Source organism: Capricornis sumatraensis, chromosome 3 (assembly GCF_032405125.1).
Source record: "Capricornis sumatraensis isolate serow.1 chromosome 3, serow.2, whole genome shotgun sequence".
Classification (NCBI taxonomy): domain Eukaryota; kingdom Metazoa; phylum Chordata; class Mammalia; order Artiodactyla; family Bovidae; genus Capricornis; species Capricornis sumatraensis.
Window position 1 is genome coordinate 101195493 of NC_091071.1, and position 25888 is coordinate 101221380.

The window sequence follows — 25888 nt, forward strand, 5'->3', positions numbered from 1 at the left end:
TAGCTTGTGATTCAGTTCATCCAGTGTTTCACATGATGTATTCTGCCTATAAGTTAAATAAGCTGGGGGACCATATACAGCCTTGTCATACCCCCTTCCTAATTTTGAACTAGTGAGTTGTTCCATGTCCAGTTCTAACTGGTGTTTCTTGACTCATATACAGATTTCTCAGGAGACAGGTATGGTGGTTGGGTACTCCCATCTCTTTAAAAACTTTCCACTGTTTGTTGTGATCCACAGAGTCAAAGGCTGCAGCATAATCTATGAAGAAGTAGATTATTTTATTGGAATTCCCTTGCTTTCTCTATGATCCAGCAAATGCTGGCAATTTGATCTATGATTTCTCTGTCTCTTCAAAGCCCATCTTGTACATCTGGAGGTTCACATATTGTTGAATCCTTGCTGAAGAGACTTTGAGTATAACCTTGCTAGCATGTGAAATGAGCACAATTGTCCAGTAATGTGAACATTCTTTGGCACTGTCCTTCTTTGGGATTGAACTAAAAACTGATCTTTTTCAGTCCTGTGGCCACTGATGAGTTTTCCAAATTTGCTTATATATCAAGTGCAGCAGCATCTCTAAGATTTTAAATAGCTCAGCTGGAATTCCATCATCTCCACAAGCTTTGTTCATAGCAATGCTTTCTAAGGCCATTTGACTTCACACTCCAGGATGTCTAGCTCTATGTGGATGACCACACCATCGTGGTTATCCAGGTCATTAAGACATTATTTGTATAGTTATTCTGTGTGTTCTTGTCACTTTTTCTTAATTTATTCTGCTTCTATTAGGTCCTCTGGAGAAGGAAATGGCAACCCACTCCAGTATTCTGGCCTGGAAAATCCCATCAACTGAGGAACCTGGTAGACTACAGTCCGTGGGGTCGCAAAGAGTCAGACATGACTGAGCGACTTCACTTTCTTTCTTTCTTTGTTAGGCCTTTACAGTTTCTGTCTTTTATTATGCCCGTCCTTGCATGAAATGCTTCCTTGATATCTCCAGTTCTCTTGAAGAGAACTTTAGTCTTTCCCATTCTATTGTTTTCCTCTATTTCTTTGCTTTGTTCATTTAAGAAGGGCTCCTTATCTCTCCTTGCTATTCTCTGGAACTCTGCATTCAGTCGGCCGTATCTTTCTCATTCTCCCTTGCCTTTTTCTTTTCTTCTTTCCTCAGCTATTTGTAAAGCATTCTCAGAAAACCACTTTGCCTTCTTGCATTTCTTTTTCTTTGGGATGGTTTTAGTCACTGCCTCTTGTACAATGTTATGAAACTCAGTCCATAGTTCCTTAGGTGCTCTGTATACCAGATCTAATCCCTTGAATCTATTTGTCACCTCCACTGTGTAATCATAAAGGATTTGATTTAGGTCTTATCTGAATGGCCTAATAGTTTTCCCTACTTTCTTCCATTTAAGCCTGAATTTTGCAATAAGGAGTCCATGATCTGAGCCAGAGTCAGCTCCAGGTTTTGTTTTTTCTGACTGTATAGAGCTTCTCCATTTTCAGCTGCAAAGAACAGAATCAATCTGATATCAGTATTAACCATCTGGTGATGTCCATGTCTCCATAACCATCTGGTGATGTATCTTAGGTTGTTGGAAAAGGGTGTTTGCTAAGACCAGTGTGTTCTCTGGACAAAACTCTGTTAGGCTTTCCCATGGTCTATTTTATATTCCAAAGCCAAACTTGCCTATTATTCTGGGTAACTTTTGATTTCATACTTTTTCATTCAAATCCCCTATTATGAAAAGGCCATCTTTTTTGATGTTAGTTTTAGAAGGTCTTGTAGGTCTTCAGAGAATCAGTCAACTTCAGCTTCTTCAGCATCAGTGATGGGGCATAGACTTGGATTGCTGTGATGTTGAATGGTTTGCCTTGGAAATGAACTGAGATCATTCTCTTTTGAGATTGCAGCCAAGTTCTCCATTTTGGATTTTTTTGTTGACTATGAGGCTGCTCCATTTCTTCCAAGGGATTCTTGCCCACAGTAGTAGATATAATGGTCATCTGAATTAAATTTGCCCCTTCTCATCTATTTCAAATCATTGAATGCTAAGATGTCGATGTTTACTCTTGCCATCTCCTCTTTGACTATATCCAATTTACTTTCTTTCATGAAATTTCAGACAATGGTGTGGGAAAAGACTCTTGAGAGTCCCTTGGACAGCAAGGAGATCAAATCAGTCAATCCTAAAGGAAATAAACACTAAATATTCATTGAAATCACTGATGCTGAAGCTGAAGTTCCAATACCTTGGCCACCTGATGCAAAGAGCTGACTTATTGGAAAAGACCCTGATGCTAGGAAAGATTGAGGGCAAGAGGAGAAGGGGGTGACAGAGAATGAAATGGTTGGATAGCATCGTCTAATGGACATCAGTTTGAGTGAAGTCCAGGAGACAGTGAAGGACGAGAAGCCTGGCATGCTGCACACCATGGATCTCAAAGAGTTGGACAAGACTGAATGAATAACTGAACAACAACTTGGGCCTAACATTCCAGGTTCCTATACAATACTGTTCTTAACAACATCAGACTTTACTTTCACCACCAGACACATCCACAACTGAGTGTCCTTTCCACTTTGGCCCAGAACCTCATAATTTTTGGAACTGCTAGTAATTTCCCTTCGCTCTTCCCCAGTATCATATTGGACACCTTCTAACCTGGGGAGACTCATCTTTAAGTGTCATATCTTTTTGCATTTTCATACTGGTCATGGGTTCTCCTGACAAGCATACTGGAGTGGTTTGCCATTTCCTCCTCCAGTGGACCATGTTTGGTCAGAACTCTTCACTATGACCTTCCATCTTGGGTAGCCCTGCATGAAAAGCCTCGTAGCTTCATTGAGTTACCAAAATCTCATTCACCATGACAAGGCTGTGATCCATGAAGGGGACATGTACTCTCCAACTGAAAATAAATATTTTCTAGAGAATCAGAGCTATATATTTCACTTATAAACACATTCACATTCTTAAAACTTTGCATTAACTCTTTCTGGTATCCTTATCATTGCCCTAATTTGTGTAGGTTTAATTGTCAACCTGCTTATTTAGCTTTTATGCAGAGTATATCGTGCGAAATGCTGGGCTGGAAGAAGCACAGGCTGTAATCAAGATTGCTGGGAGAAATATGAACAATATCTCAGATATGCAGATGACACCACCCTTAAGGCAGTAAGAGGTGCCTTAAGGAACTATATAGCCACTTGATGAAAGTGAAAGAGGAGAGTGAATGTTGGCTTAAAGCTCAACATTCAGAAAACTAAGATCATGGCATCTGGTCCCATTACTTCATGGGAATTAGATGGGGAAACAGTGGAAACAGTGTCAGACTTTATTTGAGGGGGCTCCAAAATCACTGCACATGGTGAGTGCAGCCATGAAATTAAAAGATGCTTACTCCTTGGAAGGAAAGTTATGATCAATCTAGATAGCATATTCAAAAGCAGAGACATTACTTTGCCAACAAAGGTCCGTCTAGTCATGCTATGGTTTTTCCAGTAGTCATGTATGGATGTGAGAGTTGGACTGTGAAGAAAGATGAGCACTAAAGAATTGATGCTTTTGAACTATAGTGTTGGAGAAGACTTTTGAGAGTCCCTTGAACTGCAAGGAGATCCAGCCAGTCCATTCTAAAGGAGATCAGTCTTGTGTGTTCTTTGGAAGGAATGATGCTAAAGCTGAAACTCTAGTACTTTGGCCACCTCATATGAAGAGTTGACTCATTGGAAAAGACTCTGATGCTGGGAGGGATTGAGGGCAGGAGGAGAAGGGGAAAACAGAGGATGAGATGGCTGGATGGCATCACCAACTCAATGGACGTGAGTCTGAGTGAACTCTGGGAGTTGGTGATGGACAGGGAGGCTGGGCGTGCTGCAATTCATGGGGTCGCAAAGAATCGGACACGACTGAGCAACTGAACTGAACTGAATATGCCTTGAACAATACTTAATGAGTGCAAATGAATATGTCAGATATCCCCACCATAATTTGTTTCAGATTTTACCATGTTGCACCACAGAAACCCTAAGAACGATGAAGAGTATTAAGTTTAAAAAAAAAAAAAAATGTTTACTCTTATTTGGTGCTAAAACAAAATATTCAAGTGGCAAATTACTTTATCTGCACTAAGCATAGAGATGTTCATCCTCATCCCACCACGGCTGCAACCCCTCCTCCCGCAGTGACGTTTGATCCAATTTTGGGATTGGTTATTCATTTTGGCATCATGTAGATATATCTTCCCACTGGCATTAACAGGATACATTGTTTTTCTTCCCACCTTTAGCTACAGAGTTATAACCACTGTTTCCAATATAATATCCTATATGTATGTCTTCAATTATATCCGCCCTCGGGTTGGCCAGAGGCCAGAGGCGGCACCACGGGATGGGTCAGTCAGAGACACACGCAAGACCCAGCACACAGGCCCCAAGTGGGTGGCTCCGCGGCAAGGGCCGAATCGGCCGCTAGGTGGCAGTCCAAAGGCCCAGAGCCCTGCGCTCATCCAAAGGCTCAAAGTCCTCAGCGACAGACACCGAAGAAGACCCTGTTAGCATACACCTTACTGCTTAATACTACAATTTTGACCAGTCCTTTTCCTTTTTATTTGATGCAAGTAGAAATCATCTATTCACTGTATAAAAAACACACATTGTGCTTTCCAGATCTAGTTTTAAGAAATTTTCATGTAGAATATCTAGCTGGTAAAACGTTTCCTTTACTAGAAATCCTGTTCTTTCTTTAATATTTATTGAATCACAATTTTACACTTCAGTGGCCATTTCTGCTCAAGTGGCATGCACAGAATTTTATGTTCAAGCATTTCTAACTTAAGACTAGCCATGCTTGCAAACTTCCTTTTATGGATAATTTATTGGCAAACTAGATTTTATCTTTTCTATTTCTCCTTATTTCTTAAAATAAATCACGTTAAATAATCCACTTTGTTAATTTTTATTTCTTTCATGGCCACGTCTGCAACTGAAATTTCTCATTAATTTTTACTTTTCCTAAAATAATTGTTGGTCAGAATTTATTAAATATCTCATTATTTTACTTCGTTACATTAACCCTTCTCAGAAATCAAGAATTCTTTCTGACCAAGTGTCCTTAAGATTAAAGTAAGATTCGCTTTGTCTTACTAATTGTATCGATACCAGGTAATACAATGATCTAATGTAATATTTTAAAACTAGGCATTATAATGTATAATTATGGAGTTGAATCAAGTATAGTTATTAGAGCAAACATAAATTTAAGATACTACCTTAAGCTTTTTGAAGAAAGCAAAGTAGGGTAATACATAGCTATTTCTGTGTAAGAAATGACAGTGTAATTTTGATAGAGAATAATATGGAATAAATAGAAATTATAGTACAGAGCACTGAGCTGAGCTTCTTGTGCTTTGTATACTCATGATAGTGTATATGTCATCATGGCCTCATGACCTAGAAGGGTGGGGTGGTGGTAGGGTGGGCGGGTGGTACACAAGGTTTATGTATCCACATGGCTCACTCACTTCACTGTAGAGTAGAAACTAGCACAACAATGTAAAGCAATTATATTCCAATAAAATGCAAAAAAAAGAAATTATAATACAAGCCAAAATATATTTCAAACGAATGAAATATAGAGTAAATTGTTATGGAAGTTCAAAATCACATCAAGTAATGGTTATAATTGATGAATCTTGGATCATACATAATTATTCTGGAACCAATGCAACAATGTGAAGTTGATATTAAGAACAATATTAACACTATTCAATAACATGTCCCTCCCTGTCACTGCTAGAAAAAGACATTACTGACCACAGTAGTGAGCCAACGTGGTAATTCTAACAATTTTACTACTCAAAAAATGCATTGACTATCTTTTTGTTCAGATAATATGTCTACTTTCTTATTAAGGGACTGATATTACTCTCTTGTCAGGAAAGAGTAAGGAACAGCATTTTTCCTACTTCTATGTTAGAGTTAGAAGGATCATGAAAACTCCATATTTTATTTTTACTGTTTATTAGCTATGATTTTTCAGGAATATCATTTGAACACACCTCTACATTTCATAAGATGAATAATTAAAACTCAGGGGTTATTATATAAGCTGAAAAAGGATATTTTTCATATGAAAATACTTATCCTAGGACCTGGCACAAAGTTTAGCAAATTTTAATTGAACTTTATTCAAATTTTACATCAAAGGCAGGATGGGAAATTTTTGAAGCATGTTGAAAACTATAAATCTTTGTGTATATATGAAATAATTTTATGTCACAATATTGTAGAACAGTAGTGGATGAAAAAAATGTTTAAAAGTCAAGTTAACAAACTGGTCAATTAATAAAAAATATCCTTTTCAAATGCAGTAAAACATTTTGCATTTACACCATTACTGTCTGCAAGAAGAGGGGACATAAAAGGTGCTAGGGTCTATATAAAGTGTAAAGCTTTAAAGTTAGGAATGTCACACAAATGCAGTCAAGTTTGTGCACCAAAAGAAGGAAATTTACAGAGTTAACCAGAAAAAAATTTGCAAGTGACTTTTAAGTTTTGAATTTTTATCACTGTATGAAAGTATTGTTTTATAAATATGATACACAAATGTAATCATAGTTTTAATTTTTATTGAATGAGATTTGTGGAGCACCAAAACATGCATGGCAATATGCACAAATTTTCTAAGGCTTCTTTAATCCCTTTGTGCCATATTTTTTCCCTATGTGTAGAAAGAAAAGGGTATATTAAAAGATTTTTCTTTCCGAATGTCTCCATCATCATGGTTAATAATGGCAGCCTAGCATATAAGAGGAGAAATTCAATTTCAAATTGCTTTAAGGTTCAGCTTTGAATTTCATTTTGGTCAGAAGAGTCGTGTGACCTTTAAATTTGATGAAAAGAGGAAGAAGATATTAATCTCATTATTTTATTTTGAAGTCCTCCCAAGGTAGGTGACTCTAGACCCCATTTCTGCAAAACGACATGAATAGTCCACATATGGATCATCGTTACAGGGAAAGACAACACCTAAAATTTTAATACACCTTCAGTATTTTATATCTGATTTCAATTATTTGTGTAAAATCACTCTACTACTTCAGAGCTCTTATTATTTTGAACAGTTTAACTATCTTATATTTATGTTTTATTATAAAAACTGTTCTTTTTTAAAGATTATATTTCCCTTATATATGCAAAATTTATTTTGATAGCCTGAAAATATTTATTGTGTATAATATAGTAATAGATACTACATTATAGCCTTTACACAAAGGCAAAATTCTCCCTATTATAGAAAATTACAATTGAAATATAGAATATTTTAAGTATACAATTAGGGGCTTCCTAGGTACCTCAGTGGTAAAGAATCCACCTGCTCATGCAAGAGATTTGGGTTTGATCTCTGGGTTGGGAAGATCCCCTGGAGAAGGCAATGGCAACCCACTCCAGAATTCTTGCCTGGAAAATCCCATAAAGCCTGGTGGGCTATGGTCCATGGGGTTGTAAAAAGCCAGACAGGACTTAGGGACTTAACAACAGACTATATCTGGAGAATCCCTTGGATGGAGGAGCATGGCAGGCTATGGTCCATAGGATCGCAAAGAGTTAGACACAACTGAAGCAACTTAGCACTATACAATAATTGCACACACTGTTAAAGAACACAATAAGTTAACTGTTCACGCATTTCATATACTAGCATTCAGATAAAAATTAGTTATCCAAAACAAAAATCCACTCAGTTGCTTTCAGATTGTTAAAAACTTCTATCAATCATTTAACTTTTTGAACAGTCTTGCTGGGCATGCATATTATTATTCCTATCCTATTTTTTTTTAATGATTGAACAGTATTTGATATAAGAACAAATATTTCCTAGAATGTGATTTGTGAATTACTTGCATCAGGCTCAGTTTGTTAAAATGCAGATTTCTGGCCACAACTCCAAGCTGCTTAATGAAAAGCTCTGGTATATGGGCCTCCAGAATTTCAACTTTCGTTTTTCACTTTGATAATCATTAGTCTAACATGTAACATAGAGGAAATAATAAGATTAGGGTAACAACATAACAATAAACAGTCTTTCTTTTTAATGTCACTGGCTTTGGAGAGAGGGGGAGAAATCAGAAAGACTGTTAAATCAATATCCCTATACCAGGCAACTACTGACTTTAAAAAGCTGTGAACGGAATATCTTCATACTATAATGTGAAAGGGGTAAATGATTGTTCAAATAAATAAGAATCTATCTGACTTTGTATCTACCTATACATTCATGATCCAACAATACTTTCATGAATTTTAGATTTCAGGAATCTAAAATTCATGAAAGTACTTAAAAAGTTAAATAATTCAGAGTGGTATAGTGATCACACATAAAAAGAAACTGATTTTCATTGTTTTACAGTAAAGGGCAGTGGGGGAAAATATAGAATAAATTTGAAAGGAATGATAAACATGTTTATAGTGCTAGAGGAAAAAAATGATTTCTTGGGAGGGTCATGAAGGACTAATTCAAAAATTATTATCCAAAGATGAATAGCAGAAAACAGTGTATTGCGATAGTACAGATTAAAGATGACTAGGGCACAGACTATGGATTTTTCCTGAGGAAAATGACAGGCACAGATGCCAGAAATTATTATAGCCAGCATGATTATGCAAATAATTCAGTGGGAATTCGACAGGGAATTTTGATGATCCACACACATTTCAGTTTTTACATGATCTGCCATTAATGGCTTTGATTATTGTAGTCTACTTAGAGAATGAAGATTTACGAATTTCCATAAAGATGGTAAAAATACTTGGTCTTAAATCAGTCATTGGAAGAACTTGTGGAGCAGCAAATGCCTAACGTAATTTTTCAAGGTAGGCAACGAAAATAATGACTTCTATTTGATTTAATATCTCAAAAAAGATTATTTTTTAAGACTGGAACAAATGTAGATGAATGGAACATATTTTATCTTTGGCCATAAAACATTATTTTATAAGGAGTATAGGGAAATTGCCAGGCGATCATCAGTTGCTTGAGAAACCAAATTGCTAAAATTAATTATTTCTCCAGCACAGTCTTTGAGACTTATTTTCAGTATGTAACAAAGAAAATATTCCTTGAAAATTAAGAATCTAAGTGTACTTCCTCAAACAGAAGAAAGGAGCATCATGACCACTAGCAAGCAATATAATTTATCTAACATAATAGATATGCCAAGCTATGGTGCCAAGCTATGGATAAAATAGAAAATTAGTCAATATTGTTAACAAATACCACCTGTACTACTTAAATAATTTCAAAATTTGGAATAAAACATTACAGCATTATTATCCTCTTTGTTTAAAAATCCCTCTCTTCCCTTTTGGAGTTCTAAGGGCATATTTTTAATAATTTTCTAAAATACATAAAACACATGATGTCATATCAGAACATCTGATCAATTAGCATTTACTCCAGTTCCTAAGCAATTCCATTTTCTTTCTTCTAAGCATCTCAGTGTAATGATGAGCCCTGGAGGTTCTATCTCTAGTAACATAAAATGTATCTCAGATCATTTCTCTTATTTAACTTGAACCCTGATTTAGATTGCTGTTGTAATTGTTGTTTCTTAATCAGCAGAGGTAATGTAAGGAGCAAATTTTGATATTTTAATCAATATTTCAACATGATTGCACAAAACATCTTTGTACATATCACTTGTATAACGAAATTACCAAATAATCAGTATTATTTTTTTCATTGGAGCATGGACAATATCTTCAGTGGTCAATCAGAAAGATTCGCCAAATGTAAAGTGACATAAAACCAAAACAAATTTTGCAATGATTAGAATTTATTCTAGCAACATGTTTGCAAAATCTGCCTAAACATCTCTGCCTAATTATCTTTGGACTGTATCAAGAATTAGAAACTGAGGAATTGGAACAATTTTCTAAATCATTCATCCATAAAAACACAACTAAGGAAGAAAAGGAATTACTTTTTAAAATCAATGATTTTATTGGTTGTTTACTTGATTATACTTATTTGAAATATGCTCATTTCATTACCTCACTTCATAATATAGACAGAGTCAGAATTGGCCTTAAATTTATTTATCTATTTTAATGATTTATTTGTATTATAGTATATAATTAATATATGTGAAATATATGTTAATTTTTTAAAAAGTTCTGAACAAAACATTTGGATAATGCATGAAAAGATGACAAAATAATAATTATAATGATATTAATTTTCATTTAAATCATGCTCCATATGTAATATAATTAATCAAATAACTATATTCTTGAATAGTAACATTATTGTCAATTATGCTAAAGTTGAATAATTTCTTTTATAAAACAAAATAATGCTTTTGTGAAAATTTTTTTTTTTTGTAAATGGAGTTTGTCGGTACGATGATTTTGTGAGCTCTTGTCCGTGTTTTAGGACACCCAATACTGTCTTCACAAATACAACAAAAAATTCACATGGCATCATAGAAGCCTAGTTCTGAAACAAATTCAGCTGTCTGAATTGGCTATAAAAGAATTGGCAGAGACCTAGAAATTGCAGTCATTTAGTTTGGCCACCATGCCCAAAGAGATCTACTTGGAATGACCCTGGAGTCTATTATTTTGTTGTGTACAACTATTCTTGATATGGTGGTATTTGACAATCGTCTTAAATAAGAACCGAAGCCAATTTAAATGGTTTCTCTATGGGTTTCCTCTCACAGATGCACAGGGATATCTTGTGTTGTTAGCCAGCAGACCTTATTCAAACATAGCTAAAACCATTCCAGCATTCATTTTGATGCAATTGGCTAAATATATGCTTATGATTTATGTTTAAATGAAGAATTTTAATCAGATCTATTATTTTAATCCTCTGTTAAACTTCCCATCATAATGTCAAGGTTCCTGTATGGGCAAGACAAATTCTCTGAATGAAAATTTTGGCATATTCTCTTGATTTCACAGTAATAGAAGTATGATCTTACATGGGAAAGTACTGTATTTCCTCATCTCTGATTTAGAAGAGTAAAAATTCTACAGTTTGAACTATGAGACAGATGAGCACTTGCTCTTTGGTAATTAGTTCCGCTTTGGAGTTAGAACCAGCAAAAATAAATCACAGAAATTTAATAAACAAGGATTTGCTTGACAGGCAAACTCCATTTTATAGTAGCATAATTTTCTCTCTTCAGTATTTCTCAAATTAATTTCAATTCTTAATTAAAATTCAATTCTGTTACAAAATCTGCCATATTTAAGTTTAACACAGAATAAAGAAAAATGAATGTAAACTTAAATTTTAAAAAAGTATCTTAACAAATGAAGTCCAATGGAAGTTACCCTCAGCATACTGACAATATGCGAGAAATTAGCAGAAATCTTTATTAAGTATTCATGAACTATGATAGCTGGTTTCTCTTTCATTTCATTTGGTTGAAGTCACCACATTACAGACTTGTGAGTTTTGTTACTCATTGATTTGTTTTGTGTTGGTTTTGTCTTTCCAGGTGCTCCACCAACTGGTCGGGCACACAATGTGAGAGGCCAGCCCCAAAGAGCAGCAAGTCTGATCACATCAGCACAAGTAAGCTTCTCAGATTAATATCTTTGAAGTTCCACATAGAATAGAAATCATTGTTTTCTTCTTACACAACCCATCTTTCTTCTTACCCATTAACTGAGGGAACTGAGTCTTGGAAAACCTGCTTCATGGAATTTTGCCAAAGACCCACTTCAATCCAGGTGATTTTTGAAAGCTGAAGCACTGAGCTCCTGCCTGGTGACAGGATCGATCATTACGTACTCTTTCAGGTTCTGAGGGTTCATCTCAAACTTTGGCAGTTCTCAGAACACACACCTGCAAACCTAGCATGAGTTTTTCTTAGGAAATGTGTGTCAGCAGCTAAAGATGCAAATATCACAATAGATGTGAGAATGCTGCAGGAAAAAAAGAATAATTTCATGTTTTAATTAAAATGTATTATTCTTGAAGTGCATTTCAAAGTGTTGTGGAAAAACAAACTTAACCAGTTAGTCTCAAAGTGATAAAGTATGTTAACAAGCAATTTTTAATAAGGATCCTAGTTGATTTACTGTTTCCTTGTCTTTAAAGTACTGGTTTTGAAGTATAGTAAAATATAGCTCAATATTTTGCAAGTTTGTGTGTGTGTGTGTAGCTGTAGCCTTAGGACGTGTCTCTGATATGAAAATTCATCTATATCAACATTTTATGTCTTCCATAGACACATTGGAAGACAGTGTGTGTGTTGAAAGGCATGCTGTGTCTTCCAACATCTTTAAATAATTTTATGAAAATTTTCAAAATAAAACTCTGAAAGAAAAATTTCTCAGTTCACATATTAGCACTAATGAGTGAGAAAGTTTTGAGAAATCTGTAATAACTATCAAGTAAGTAAATATATTCTTGAAGAGAAAAAAAACAGTATCTCTGATTTATGAACACTTACTTAGTAATTTTTTCTAGAACTTCACTGCTGGTATTAGCGCACATGAAAATAAAATACTATGGAATTTGTGAAACAGGAAAGATATTATCAAAATCAAAAGTGTATGATTTTTGTGGCTATATGGAAGAAACCAACATAACATTGTAAATCAATTTTCCTCTGATTAAGGAATAATATTTTTAAAACAGTATATGATTTTGTACCTTAGATAAAGGTTCCCAGTGTTTGCTGATTTACTTGCCTGTTGTGCCTGTCCCCAAATAATTTATCATTGCTTGAAATTCTTCCAATGACACTATCCAAAGTTCCACCACTTAGAGATTAACTCAGGCTAAAAGGGATGACTATCTTTGAAAAATGACAATTAGGCCTAGAAGAAATAACCTTAGAACTGAGTACAGAACAAATTACCTTAGAACTGAGTACTTTAATTTGGAGATGTGAGGTAAGTTATTCCAGTCAAGGAACATTTGGGGTTAATTACCTTAGAATTTGTGTGTTGTCTTAAGGAAGGGAAGGGAGAAGAACTTAGCAAAGATATGGACATGTAATTGTAGGAATAGGGCACCAGGATTTGATGAAGGGGTTCATAAAATATAGTAGAGGTGGAAAAATATACCTTGCCTAATTTAATATTTCAGAAGAAAAGCAAAAGAAAAAAAACATACTGTCTTCTCTCTCTCTCTTCCAGGATCATACTAACATTATTACTAATAACTCTTGGGAAATACCAATTTCTATGATTTTGTGAACTAGTTATAAGATTCAATCATCATCAAAAGCATTTTTTAATGCAAAGAAATGCATTTGATGTACCAAGCTATAGAATACACTGAGGTAATAAACTGAGAATTAATGAAGCTATAGTATTTTAGCCTTTTATGATAATTTCTCAATTATGTAAGATAAATAAAAAATATTCTTTAAGAGAGGTAAAACAATTTTAAATATTGATAAAACTCTGAAAGGAAACAGAATAGAACGTCAGTTGAATTCTCAGTTTATATATAAGGTCCATCTACAAGGGGAAAGTTTGGGTTCTGGAAGATGATCTTGAGGGGTGTGCCAGCTGTATTTTTTGAAAGGTGATGTCTTCAACCACTTGTATCAGTAACAAGCTCCCTTATAAGAAAAATGTCTCCAGTTACATGCAGCAGCTCTAAAACAGGGACTATCACATGGAAGGAGGCATGTCAAGTAGTTGTAACCCCTTTTTCAAGGATTCTGATGCTCATTCTTCCATCACTGATTTAAAGTCATTAAATTTAATGGAGGTATCAATGCACATTGAAAGGACTATTAGCTATGCAAATGTCAAATTATCTCAGGTTTGAGAGAAGTTGACCAAATAATGACTCTATTAAAAGGTACTTATCATCAGACATTTGTGCTGAGAGAAACTTGCATCAGTAACTCTGAAAAGAAAGAAAAGGTAGTTAAGCCAATCTTTCCTAAGGTAGGAGGGCTATTTTTATTCTTTCAGCTAAACTCCAGTGGTTTTTGAATTGTTGTCAAATGTTCCCTGAACTTGGGCAGAAGTCATCTGTTTTATGGATGGATGTTTTAGGAACACGTCTTCAAACCTGCACTTCTACTCACAGTGAAGCATTCCATAATTGTTGGACCTTGGTGCCATCAGGAATATACTGCCTCTGTCAGCCTCACTTGCGTCAGCTGGCACTGAGATTTACCTTTCTAATTGATGAACAACTTTCTTAATCAACTCTGAGTAGTCATACTGAGATTTTTCTGGCCCTTACTGTTTGAAGTGTCTAAAGATCAGCCTGTGGAATTAAGCAGATCTACTATTCTAGAACTTTGCTTAAGTTCCACTTGAAAAAGTTAGTCTGAAAACTCTTATTTGGAAGAGTTTTAAATTAAGGATGATTAAATATTTTTTATATACTATTTTAAACTTACTTGAAGTTTTAAAGGAGTGGATACTCAATGTTTGGATTAAGCTATTCATATTTGCTACAATTAAGGAGGATAAAAATACCCACAGCATTTGCGGGGCAGTAATACAGTGATGCTGTATTTTATTGTAGTGACAAGGAATGTGTGCTATCTGTTAGGGAGTTATACTTATCTTCTGTTTTCCTACTTTATCTCTTTTAAACCATGATATTTTAAAAAATATATATTATACTAGAGAATTATAAACTTACAAATATAGAGATAAAAATGCTACAAAATAATGCATTTGTCCTAATTCTCCCAAAGCAAGTATTTATTGAGCCTCTACTAAGTGTCAAGTAATGTCTAGATCCCAAAGATGAATCAGTGCATAAAACAAACAGTGCCTCTTCTCAGGAAGCTGAGAGGTCCTAGAGAGCAGAGAGCAGAGGAAGATTAATTTAAAAAGAAAGCAAGGAAATAAGTAAACTTTTGGAAAATAATTGTGAGTCTTGATTGGACCTATTAAGGAAGTAAAAAAGGCAGAGAAATAGAGACTATCAGAAGAGGACTGATATCAAGAGTGATTTCTCTGAGGTGGTGATATTTAAACTGACTTGAATGATTAAAAAGGGGAGGAGAGACTAAGGGTATTTCAAACAATAGGAGTATCAGATACAAGAATTCTGAAGGGACTGAAAAAAGACCAGTGTTCTGGCACAAAGGGGACAAGAGTGAGAAGGGTGCAAAGTGAGGATGGTTATAAAAGACCAAATGATAAGCATCCTCCTGGAAACCCCTGGAAGGATAAAATAAGTTTGGAACATGATTTTTTTAATGTTTTTTAAAATTATATTTTATCAAAATGGTTAATAAATAGAAGGCTAGTTATTATATATTTACATATACAAATACACTCACATTTATGCATACCTAAACGAGATCTCGTACACAAACGAGATCTGAATATATAGCAGCAAGTCAAAAGAGGTCATTGTAATGGTATAATTTATGCTTACATTTTTCTACTATAAGTTCAACCAATAAGTCAAAGATTCTTCTCTTTAACCTTCATGAAGCCTTCTGGCTTCCATCCTAACCTCTTGAAACAGCTGTCTTGTTTGTGAGATGCTTCTTCTTGATCTCTTCTAGTTAATTCACTCACTACTTCCATACACTCTGCTTGGCAATCCATAATTCTTTGACCTCAATTTTCAACTCTTTGCCAATTACTCCCAAATTTCTGTCTTCAATCCTGATTTCTCTCCTGAGTTTGAGACATGTATACCACTGCACAGTTGCTCTATCCATATCAATGTCATCTCTGTCTATATCTGTATATCTATATTCTACAGGAACCTGATGTTCAGTGTTTCCCGAAATAATCTCATTCCCTTCCCCAATCAGCCAGCCATTTTTATGCACCTTGTTTTGCCTTCCTGTCTACACAGCTGGCCACAGAAATTTACTCAAGCAACACTTAGGAGTCACTCTTAACCTTCCTTCTAAATTGACTTAATCTATTCAACAGATGTTACTTCCTAAATTTTCTTCAACATTATCAGCTTGCAGATCATTCCTACCTTCCCTTTGCTTCTCTCTTCAGTCACAGCTTCCTCCAACACCCTCCACTCCACTCTCCAGTCAGACTGTTGTTCTTTAATCTTTTCTCCTCCAGGTCTTCACATTTCTCTCCCTAGATTAATTCACTATCTCCTCCTCCACTCGACCTGCATTCGCTTTCATGGGAATAAAGAGGACTTCCATCACGTTTCAGAGACAAACCAACCCTCCTCTGCTATCCCAGATCTAGTTGGCTTCTGCTCCTCTGTGTATGCAGAGCAATGCATACTTTCACTAGGCCAGTGCATATCACTGTGCTAAATAAACCCATGTGTTAGTCATCTTCTAGTATACATCAAACAACATGAGAGGAGGGACATTTCTATCCCCAGTGCAAAGTATAGTAAGTGTTGCATGTGCGGGACATAGCAACACTTAAAAATACATTTGCTAAATGAGAACCAAATGGATAGTCCCTATAATATCCTAGGCACTGTGCTATCTACAAAACCAAGATAGATAGCTTATGCCCCCAAACTATAAATGAACTACTCTCTACAATATGTTGTGAAAAGTGAAAGATAGAGTTATGCATGGAGTGATACAGCAATATGTATTTTGAATTAGTCAGTAAACATGTATGAGCACTTTCTGTATAGTAGACACACTTCTATTTACATTACTGTGATGTATATGTTAATGATAACACTCATTTTATTAATGTGTAAACTCTGACCAAGATGAAAAATTGGTCCCAGCATATGGTGCTAGTGAGATGAGATTTGAACAGAGGTAGCCTGGATACAGAATCTGCTATCTCAACTGTGATGCTGTACTGCCTCTCCCATGGAAGGGGTCTCTTCTCAGCATAGAAATTTGATAATATAGTTCTTTCAAATGAAAAAGCGTTATATAATGGGGCCTCAGAACAACTTTGCAAAGAAAGACTGGCTCTATTTTCTTTTTTAAATTAATTAATTTATTTTAATTGGAGGCTAATTACTTTACAATATTGTAGTGGTTTTTGCCATACATAGACATGAATCATTTTCTGTAAGAAAATTGTTGAAATTTCCTCTCCACCCAGTAAGTACAGAGTATACTTAAAAAAAAAAATCTGTGTAGGACAGTCCACCAACAATATACTGTTAAAAAAATCATCTGTAATAGACCTTGATTGTTATATGTTAAAATATGATATTTACTGCCATGTACACCGCTTGGAAAAAATACTTCTTTTGATAAATACCTATATTATATTCTAAAAATACATGTAGTTTCCAGTTGTTTCCATGTATATAAACTATTTTACAAAAAAAAAAGAGAAAAATTTGCCAAATTGCTACCCTGCATTATTTATCGACTATGTTGAACATTATTGCAGTTACCTTGATAGGTAATATGAACACATTAGCACAGTAGGCTCTTAAACAGAGTGCTTGTAATGTAAGGGACTGGAAATGCCATCTGTCATGGGGAAAAGTAAAACGAAGGTCTTAAAAAATTTTTTTTCTAGCATGCATAATTAGCAGCATTTCTACCTAACAGAAATAAAAGAAACTATGTAGGACAAGTAAAAGCTAATTTTCTAAATAATTTGCAATTGCTTGGAGGAGAAAGTAACTTTATGTACCTTAAAACCAATATTGGTAAGTATTTTAAACCTACAAATTTGCCACAAATTTTAGCAGAAAAAAAAAAAAAGATAAAGTGAGATATTTATAAAGTCATGATTAATTAGTTTAAGTCAATTTATGAAGAAACCAAGCTGCTCACTGGTATTTAAAATTTGTGAGCAAATGTTAATTACTATCCAAGGTGCCAGATTCTCTACTTCCATTAAATACTAATAATTACACATGCATGTAAAGTCCGTTTTCCCCAATCCAAGAAGGTAATATAATATCAACCTCACTCAATTATATAGTGCTGGTAACAACATAAAAAAAATAAAATAAAATGAGTATTACATTTCAGAAACTGACTAAAGAAAGAAAGCCATATTTTTCCTTGCATGAAAGAGAGAGTTAGCTATTTGATTATTTCAGACAAGCTATTTTTGAAGTTTCAAATTGAAAGATTATCTTATATATGCCCTTTCTTTAATAAAGAGTTTTTGGTATTTTAGTAAATGATCTCAAATATGCTGGGAAAGATTGAAGGCGAGAGGAGAAAGGGATGACAGAGGATCAGATGATTGGATGTTGTCACCAAATTAATGGACATGAGTTTGAGTAAACTCCGGGAGTTGGTGATGGACAGGGAGGCCTGGTGTGCTGCAGTCCATGGAGTTGGAAAGAGTTGGCCACGGCTGAGCGACTGAACTGAACTGAACTGAACTGAAGCAGCTGTTTATTGTGCTTAATATCACCATTAATTTTTTATCACAGTATTGTACATGTACATGCAGAGGACAATTCATATATTTAATAACTTAATGTTTTATTCCTGAACCATTCAAGATCCTCACATTAAAATTTAACTAGTTTGGGTATTGCTTTGTTTCTCCGTTTAGACAATGATTAAGCTCACTTGGCAGTTTCAGTCAGATGCTTTTCTCAAACAAGCAAAGGCTTTATCTTATGGATACTAGATATTTCTCTGTTGGAAATGTGAGTATTGGGTACCTGATAGAGCTACTTAATACTCTCCTGTTATTAGGCAATGCTTGCATTCCATTTTCTTCCTGCCTAAGTGACATATGACCCTAGGTGTATCTTACTATGGCTCACATCATCAGTAAAGAGGTATTGTCTTCTTTAAGAAAAAAACAAAAAAGATTGCTCTTCTTGACAAAAAAAACTAAGACCCACTTTCTATGACCGCTTTTGAAAAATCTATTCCATAGAATTTTTGTTCCATTTTGAAAATGAGTGATACAACCTCAGCTCATTCTTATAAACGTAGGGAAAAAAGGAAAAGTAGACATTTACAACATAAGTCAAGCCCCCAGATGATGGCTTGTTGAAACTGTTGTGGAACTACAATTTGAGAAAGAGAATCCTCTTTGTTCCCCTACTTTGCAGAATCAAGCTAAAAGCCCTATGTGGTAGATCTTCATGTCTCTATTTTTATGGGTGAAGAGCATGAGCCTCAAATTTTAAATAACTTTTCTAAGGTTTCAGTTCAGGTAAGTTGTGAAACTATTATTTAGGCCTGCTGCTGCTGCTGTCGCTGCTGCTGCTGCTAAGTTGCTTCAGTCGTGTCCAACTCTGTGCGACGCCATAGACGACAGCCCACTAGGCTCCGCTGTCCCTGGGATTCTCCAGGCAAGAACACTGGAGCGGGTTGCCATTTCCTTCTCCAATGTCCATCCAAATCCGACACTGTTGCCCCTTTTGCTTTCCCAGGCTGCCATCTAACTTGCCACATGTACTCAGGGCCAGATATTCATACCTAAAGGAGGGGAAAAAAAAAAAAAACTAATGATGGAAATAGAGCCAGGCAAATTGTAGAAATGTGTATTCAGTCAGAGTTTATTTACTTATATCTTTGCAAATAGATGTCTGGTGAGAATAAGACTCAGACTGACAAAGAAGTCAGTATTTCTAACCTCAGGTATTTAATTATAACATATAAATAAAAGATATTTAAAGAAAAGTTTCCAGTAGTTCAAATATTTAATAGGAAAAATGACTTTGCAGTAATGTAGTGATGAATTAGGAATATAGATATTTGGCCTAAGCTTTTTTGTTATTATGTCAATGGTCAAATGATTTGATGTAATAAAGTGTTGTTATATCCATCTTGACTTCATTTTGTATGTTGATCTGTTCATTCATTTCTTTTTCCAGGAAGCATAGCCATCATTGTGCCTCTCGTCCTCTTGGTGACTTTGATAACCACCTTGGTAATTGGTTTAGTGCTTTGTAAAAGAAAAAGAAGGTAAGAGGCAGTATTTAGACTAACAGTAAATAAATTACATAAATAGTTATAGAAACAGTGTTTTTTAAAAACTTCTTAAAATGTGATTTACTTATTCCAACTGCATAATTCTGTGTTTTCTGAACCATTTTATCCCTCTTTCATTTTAAGTAATTATAATTCAAACAAACTTTCCCTTATATTATATTGATGGAATGGTTGCATTTATTATATATTTTCTAACAAAACTTACAAGGGAATATATTAAACTTTCAATAGAATTTTATATTTTGTTAGTTTTTCCTTGAAACAGCAAAAACCTCTAAAGAACATTTTATAATATTAATGTGTTAGATTATCAATGTCAATAGAATGATAATGATTATGTATTATATGTCACAAATTGTGTATTTCATTCATAAATTATACATTTGTTGACTTTATATATTACTGGAAGTATCATTATTTCAATTTATATGAATGCACAATTAAAAAGATCTTTAAGCAGTGAGTTGTCTGTGGGGTGATTATCTGGAACCTAGAGTTTGTAAGTCAGTTTTTGCATTATATAAAGGAATTTTAGCCGCATGACTTAGGGATTGAAAACAATTTCAAAATTTCATTGTAACTATTTTTTATGAATGTTTTTCAGGAACAAAAGGGGAAAAGTAGAAAGTAAAAGGGTAATTAATTATATTCAGTTTCAAATAATGTAGTATTAGCTATTTACAAGGAATGTTCCAAGTGCATTTTTAATTGTTAAATCTAAATAATTTGGGAAAATGATGTATTACAGTAAGAAATTTTTGTCCCTCTGTGAATCAATGAATGTCATCTATTTTCAATATACTTTACGTATGAGTGTTCCACCAGTTCTATTAAAATGTTATTAAATCTGCAAATACAGTAGTTTCATACACCATGTTGTGATATTTAGACAGCTCATATAATGTTCACATATTCTAGGACAAAAACTATAAGAAGACAGCCTATTATTAACGGAGGAATAAATGTAGAAATCGGCAATCCATCTTATAACATGTATGAGGTCGACCATGATCACAATGATGGAGGGCTTTTAGATCCTGGCTTTATGGTAGATCCAGCAAAGGTAAAGTTTTAAGATGATGGACTGCGAGCACTAATATTCTTGCGTCATTTCTCTATAATATGGTTCTGACTTTCATCACTATTTCTTTTATCTGAAGTTAGATTAAAGAACTTTAGGATTTATTGAATGTTATAGTCTCTTCTAAAGAAAAAATAAAATTATGGATTGCATTCACCTGAAGCATGAAGTTAATGTAACATAGTTTAGAAAATATGTATTCACTTAATTTATAAGCATAGATGTCTTAGTCAAATGTGCTGAGATGCTGGCATATCTAAATATAAGCCTGGTGAAATTAAATTTTATTAAAATTGATTTTTTAAATCTACTTAAAAAAAAAGAGTACAGCATTTCATTGCCAAAATAAATACTTCATTTCCAGTAATGTTTCACTGAAGAGTCCACTAAGCTATGTCCTTGGATTTGTTTATAATCATATCACTTTTAAACAATATTTTTCTACCTGCTGTAATATTTTTCTTATTGGTTTGAGAGTTATCTGTGATATGTATATACTAAAAACCCACAGTCTTTTTTTTTTTAAATTTCTGTTAGTGCTGAATGCTCAATTTGGAAGTTTTTATAAAAAAATAGATAAATGATACATCTAGGTAAATTTGCAAAGATTTACTTCACTTTATTATCCAAATATTTTGCATGATAATCATAGAATATTTTACTATGAATTAAGAGCATCAGTTTGCTAATATGGAATGATATTCTAAGCTTATTTATTCATTAATTAAATGGTTCTTTACAATGTGATATATCAAAGGTGCTATGTCCAAAATGCACCTTTATATTAAATAATTATATTAACCACTTGGCTTTGTACTCATAGCAACAGCTGTTCCCCAAAGAAAAGGTCTCATGTATTCAATCTACTCTGAACACATGGCCAGACTTTCTAAGCCCAAAACTGGTGACCTGAAATTGAAGAAGTATTCATTTATATGAAAAGAAATCAGTCATTATTATATAGAAAAAATGTTGTCCTATCAAAAGATGTTGTAAATATTTTCTTCATTACAAATAATTTTCAGTTACTATAAATTATTAATTCAGTTACTAACTCCTACATTTGGACTTTGTCATGAAATAAATTCTCATAACCTAAGTTTCAGTGTTTTCTATTGAAACTAAAAACTATACATACTGTCCATATTGTTGTTTGATAATTTTTGTAAAAAAGGAGAAAGATGTCTTAATCAATAGACTTTTCATATTCTAATAATTTTTTCTTAGGAACAAAATACAGTACCTGTAAATATAATATGACCTGATGAGGCTATATCTCATACACTTCTTATGAACAGGAGAGTTCTCATTTTCCCCATCATTTTATTTCTACTGATAGAATTAAGCCAATTTTCGATACTTAAAGGGAATAGCTTTTTAATATTCCATTTATTTTTAAGTGTTTAGGAAATAAAAGTATGCTTCAGGGCCCCTCGAGTATATTTTTAATATATCTAGCAAATAACATTCAATAAATATTTATTTACCAATTTTCCACTGACTGACCAAAATTTCATTAAATGTGACTTAGATGGCTGATTCTATTAGAATTTATTCTAGAAGTTGGCTCTTGACGTTTGAAATAGAAATATGAATTGTTACCTAAGAAGTAACTGTAGAAAATATGTTTATAGGTATAGACAATTTTGAAAAGTGAATGACCACACCAAAGCAACCTTAATAATGGAATGTTTTTCATAGATTTTCCACTTGTTACAGTGGTTTGATATATTCATGACATGATCAAATACAAACTTCATGACACGTAAAGACTTTTGTAGAATGTATCTGTTATTTTCAAAAATGGATAAATTTCTCCCTCAATAGTACCTTACAAATGAATTGAAATAATTAATAAATTTTATTTTAAAAAGGTTTGTCTATAGAGACATTCACAGAATACTTTGAAAAGCTCAGAAAAGGGGAACTGGTATCTATTGATTTTATACACAAACTCATCTCAGTCCTTACTTAGATTGTTTTCAATATCTTCTAAGTGAGAATTTCTGGGTACATAAAGAGACGATATTGACCTGATTTTATGTTTAAAATCTTTTTCCTCAGGTCTTTGTCCTTGTCTCAAAATTTATGATTCATTGTCAAGAGTTGATAGATTTTTAAAAATATGTATGTTCATTAAAATCCTTCAACTTTTAATCTAGCTTTCTTATTTCCTTTTTGGCCACTAATAAGTATTCTATGATGAATATGAGTATACCAGATTGACTTTTTCTGCCATTAGACCAAAAAAACTCTAAAACCATTGTTCTTGCATGGAGTTTAGTGAGCCAATCTGATTTCTAATTAATTTGCTTTAAACTAGAAAGTCAGATTTCTCAAAAAAAAAAAAAAAAAAAACATAATTCATTTTTATATCTCACATTTTAAATTTCATTTGTATTTTCTAACAATATAGAAGTCATGAACCTTTAATTAGAGCCAGTCAGATATTTGAGTGTGTGGAATGGGCTCCTATCAGAACTTTTCAAACAGAAACCTTAGGTGAGAGAGGCTGATGCATTTTTCACAGGGCTGTTAGCAAATTATGCTTTTGGTGGAGGGAGAATGAAGTTAAATAAATGGAAATGAGTGGCGGTTTCTAGGTACATGTTATGTCTATAAGTAAGCTAGACTAAGAGAAATGTCTACTGTAGAGCATGGATCTAATATTAATAGATGTTTCATAAATTATTGAATCTACCATAAATATACTGTTGATGCCTCAGGGCTGAAGAACATAGCTTATGTTATTTTTATGACTTAACATGAGTTTGTGTCAGTGAAAATAGTTCCATGATATTAGATCAGAAACTAAAATTCTCTGTTTACACACAGGCCAGGTACATAGGGGGAGGGTCCAGTGTTTTCAAGCTTCCACACACAGTGCCGCCCATCTACCTAAACTCTGATTTGAAAGGACCACTAACTGCTGGGGTGAGAGAAAATTCATTACTCCATATCCATTCCATCACAGAATGCCTCACAGCCAAAAATGATTACTAGACTTAGATAGGGACTTATCTTTAATGATTTTTAATTAACAAAAGGTTTAAAAACTGCATTAAACTTGGGAGTTTATGTGTCCTGCTTATGCAAGATTACATGTGAAAAAATATTATCATTTTAGGCAAGCTATTCAGCAGAAATATCTCTTCTCCAAAATTTGAAAATGTTAAAGCTCTATAACAATAAACATGAGCATTTGCTATTCTTAGAATAGAAATCTCTAGCCAGCAATGTAAACTGAAGAGTTTACATTTAAGTTTATGTTTGCCTTTATTTTCTATTAAGATGCTTTGTTTAGTATCTGCAAATTTGATGTCCTTTTAAATAAAAATGCACTACAAAATGTGGCATCATATGGAGACATTAGAAATGATGTATGAAACCATTCTTAAAAACTTTTTATGTAACTGGTTTCTAGAGAAAAGGGCTTTGTCTAAAGTTTGTTGTTGTTTAGTCACTAAGTCATGTCCAATTCTTTTGCGTCCCCATGGACTGCAGCCCGCAAGACTCCTCTGTCTATGTGATTTCCCAGGCAATAATATTGAAGTGGGTTGCCATTCCCTTCTCCAAGTGATCTTCCTGACCCATAAATCAAACCCACGTCTCCTGCATTGCAGGCAGATTCTTTACCATTAAACCGCCAGGGGAGCCCTGTCTAAAATTGCATGGTTCATATTAGACAGGAAAGGGATTAAAGACAATATTAAGATTCTTAGGATTGAATTTTCTCACCCTTGTACCTCTCTCCCATCAGCTGTTTTTCATTCTCATTTTTTATCATGTTTGTCTCATTTGCATGGATCAAAAAATGTAATATTTCTTTATTATGATAAAGATTTAACATTCTGTTCTGGAAAGACAAAATTTAAAAATGCAACTACGTAACAATCTTGGGTTAAGTTAATAAGACAATTTGGTTTAACGTTTCCTGCTTTTATATAAAGTTGCAGTCAATATACCTTTAATGAAGATTTCTTTAGGCTTTTGATATGTCAGAGCTCCCCTCAGGTTCACAAGTTACCTGAGAAACATACAGTTATGTTTTTATCTAATACATGCTGAAGTTGATGAAAGCATATAAACAGAATTTAAGTTACATGTATATAATTATTATTTAGTAAGTTAAGTACAATGCATATAAATGTTAACATTAAAAGATATCATTGAAGAAAATTAAGGTAGTCAAAACAGGTAATAAAAACATATTTATTTTTTCCTTCAGCCAACAAATTACTCCAATCCGGTATATGCGAAATTGTATATGGATGGGCAAAACTGTCGAAACTCCTTAGGAAGTGTCGATGAAAGGAAAGAACTGCTTCCAAAGAAAATAGAAATTGGAATCAGAGAAACGGTGGCATAATCAGAGATACCTTTTATATGCTGTACAAATGTATAAAATATAAGGATTACTTTTGTATGTTCCAACAGTATTCTACTTGTTTTGGCATCAGCATTACCTCTTCCTTTATCTTTTTTCTGGTCAATTGTTTTCTGAGTTTTCTGGTTTTTATTTTTTGCTGATGACTCTTGATTGACCATTTGTATGGTATTTTTATGAAAAAGAACTGCACTACAGTACAATTTACAACAATGCTGCTGATGACACACCTTTGAATTTGTTAAAATTAAAAACAACGTATTCCTTTGTAGTGTGAATATGAGCAATCTATTTTATATGAACTTCTTTGGTTCTACTTAATCAACAAAGAGAATCTCTGCACATTTTCATTATATGGTCTGAAAGCTGTAATACAGTATCAGTTAATTTTCTGGTTCAGTTTATGGAAGAGCAATTGAATAGTCAACTCTCTTCTTTGTGCCCTTTAAGACTGATTCAGACTGCTGAAAATATATAGCTCTCACAAGTTCCACTTCACCAGCTTTGAAATTAGTCTTAGGTTGCCAAGTGATAGATGAGAATTTTGAGAAAAAAAAAAAAAAAACTTTAAGAAT

The 25888-nt window shown here is 33.8% G+C and overlaps 1 protein-coding gene across 1 annotated transcript in view; it reads left to right on the forward strand.

Annotated features, from left to right (window-relative positions):
* The window catches only part of LRP1B (LDL receptor related protein 1B), a 1972098-nt gene extending 1946803 nt beyond the window's left edge, over positions 1 to 25295 (forward strand). Inside the window, exons 87-91 of the mRNA XM_068968462.1 lie at positions 11515 to 11591; positions 19728 to 19818; positions 20764 to 20908; positions 23762 to 23860; positions 25155 to 25295. Coding sequence (XP_068824563.1) covers positions 11515 to 11591; positions 19728 to 19818; positions 20764 to 20908; positions 23762 to 23860; positions 25155 to 25295 — 553 coding nt within the window. The remainder of the gene's footprint in view (positions 1 to 11514; positions 11592 to 19727; positions 19819 to 20763; positions 20909 to 23761; positions 23861 to 25154) is intronic.
* The last annotated feature ends 593 nt before the right edge of the window (positions 25296 to 25888 follow it).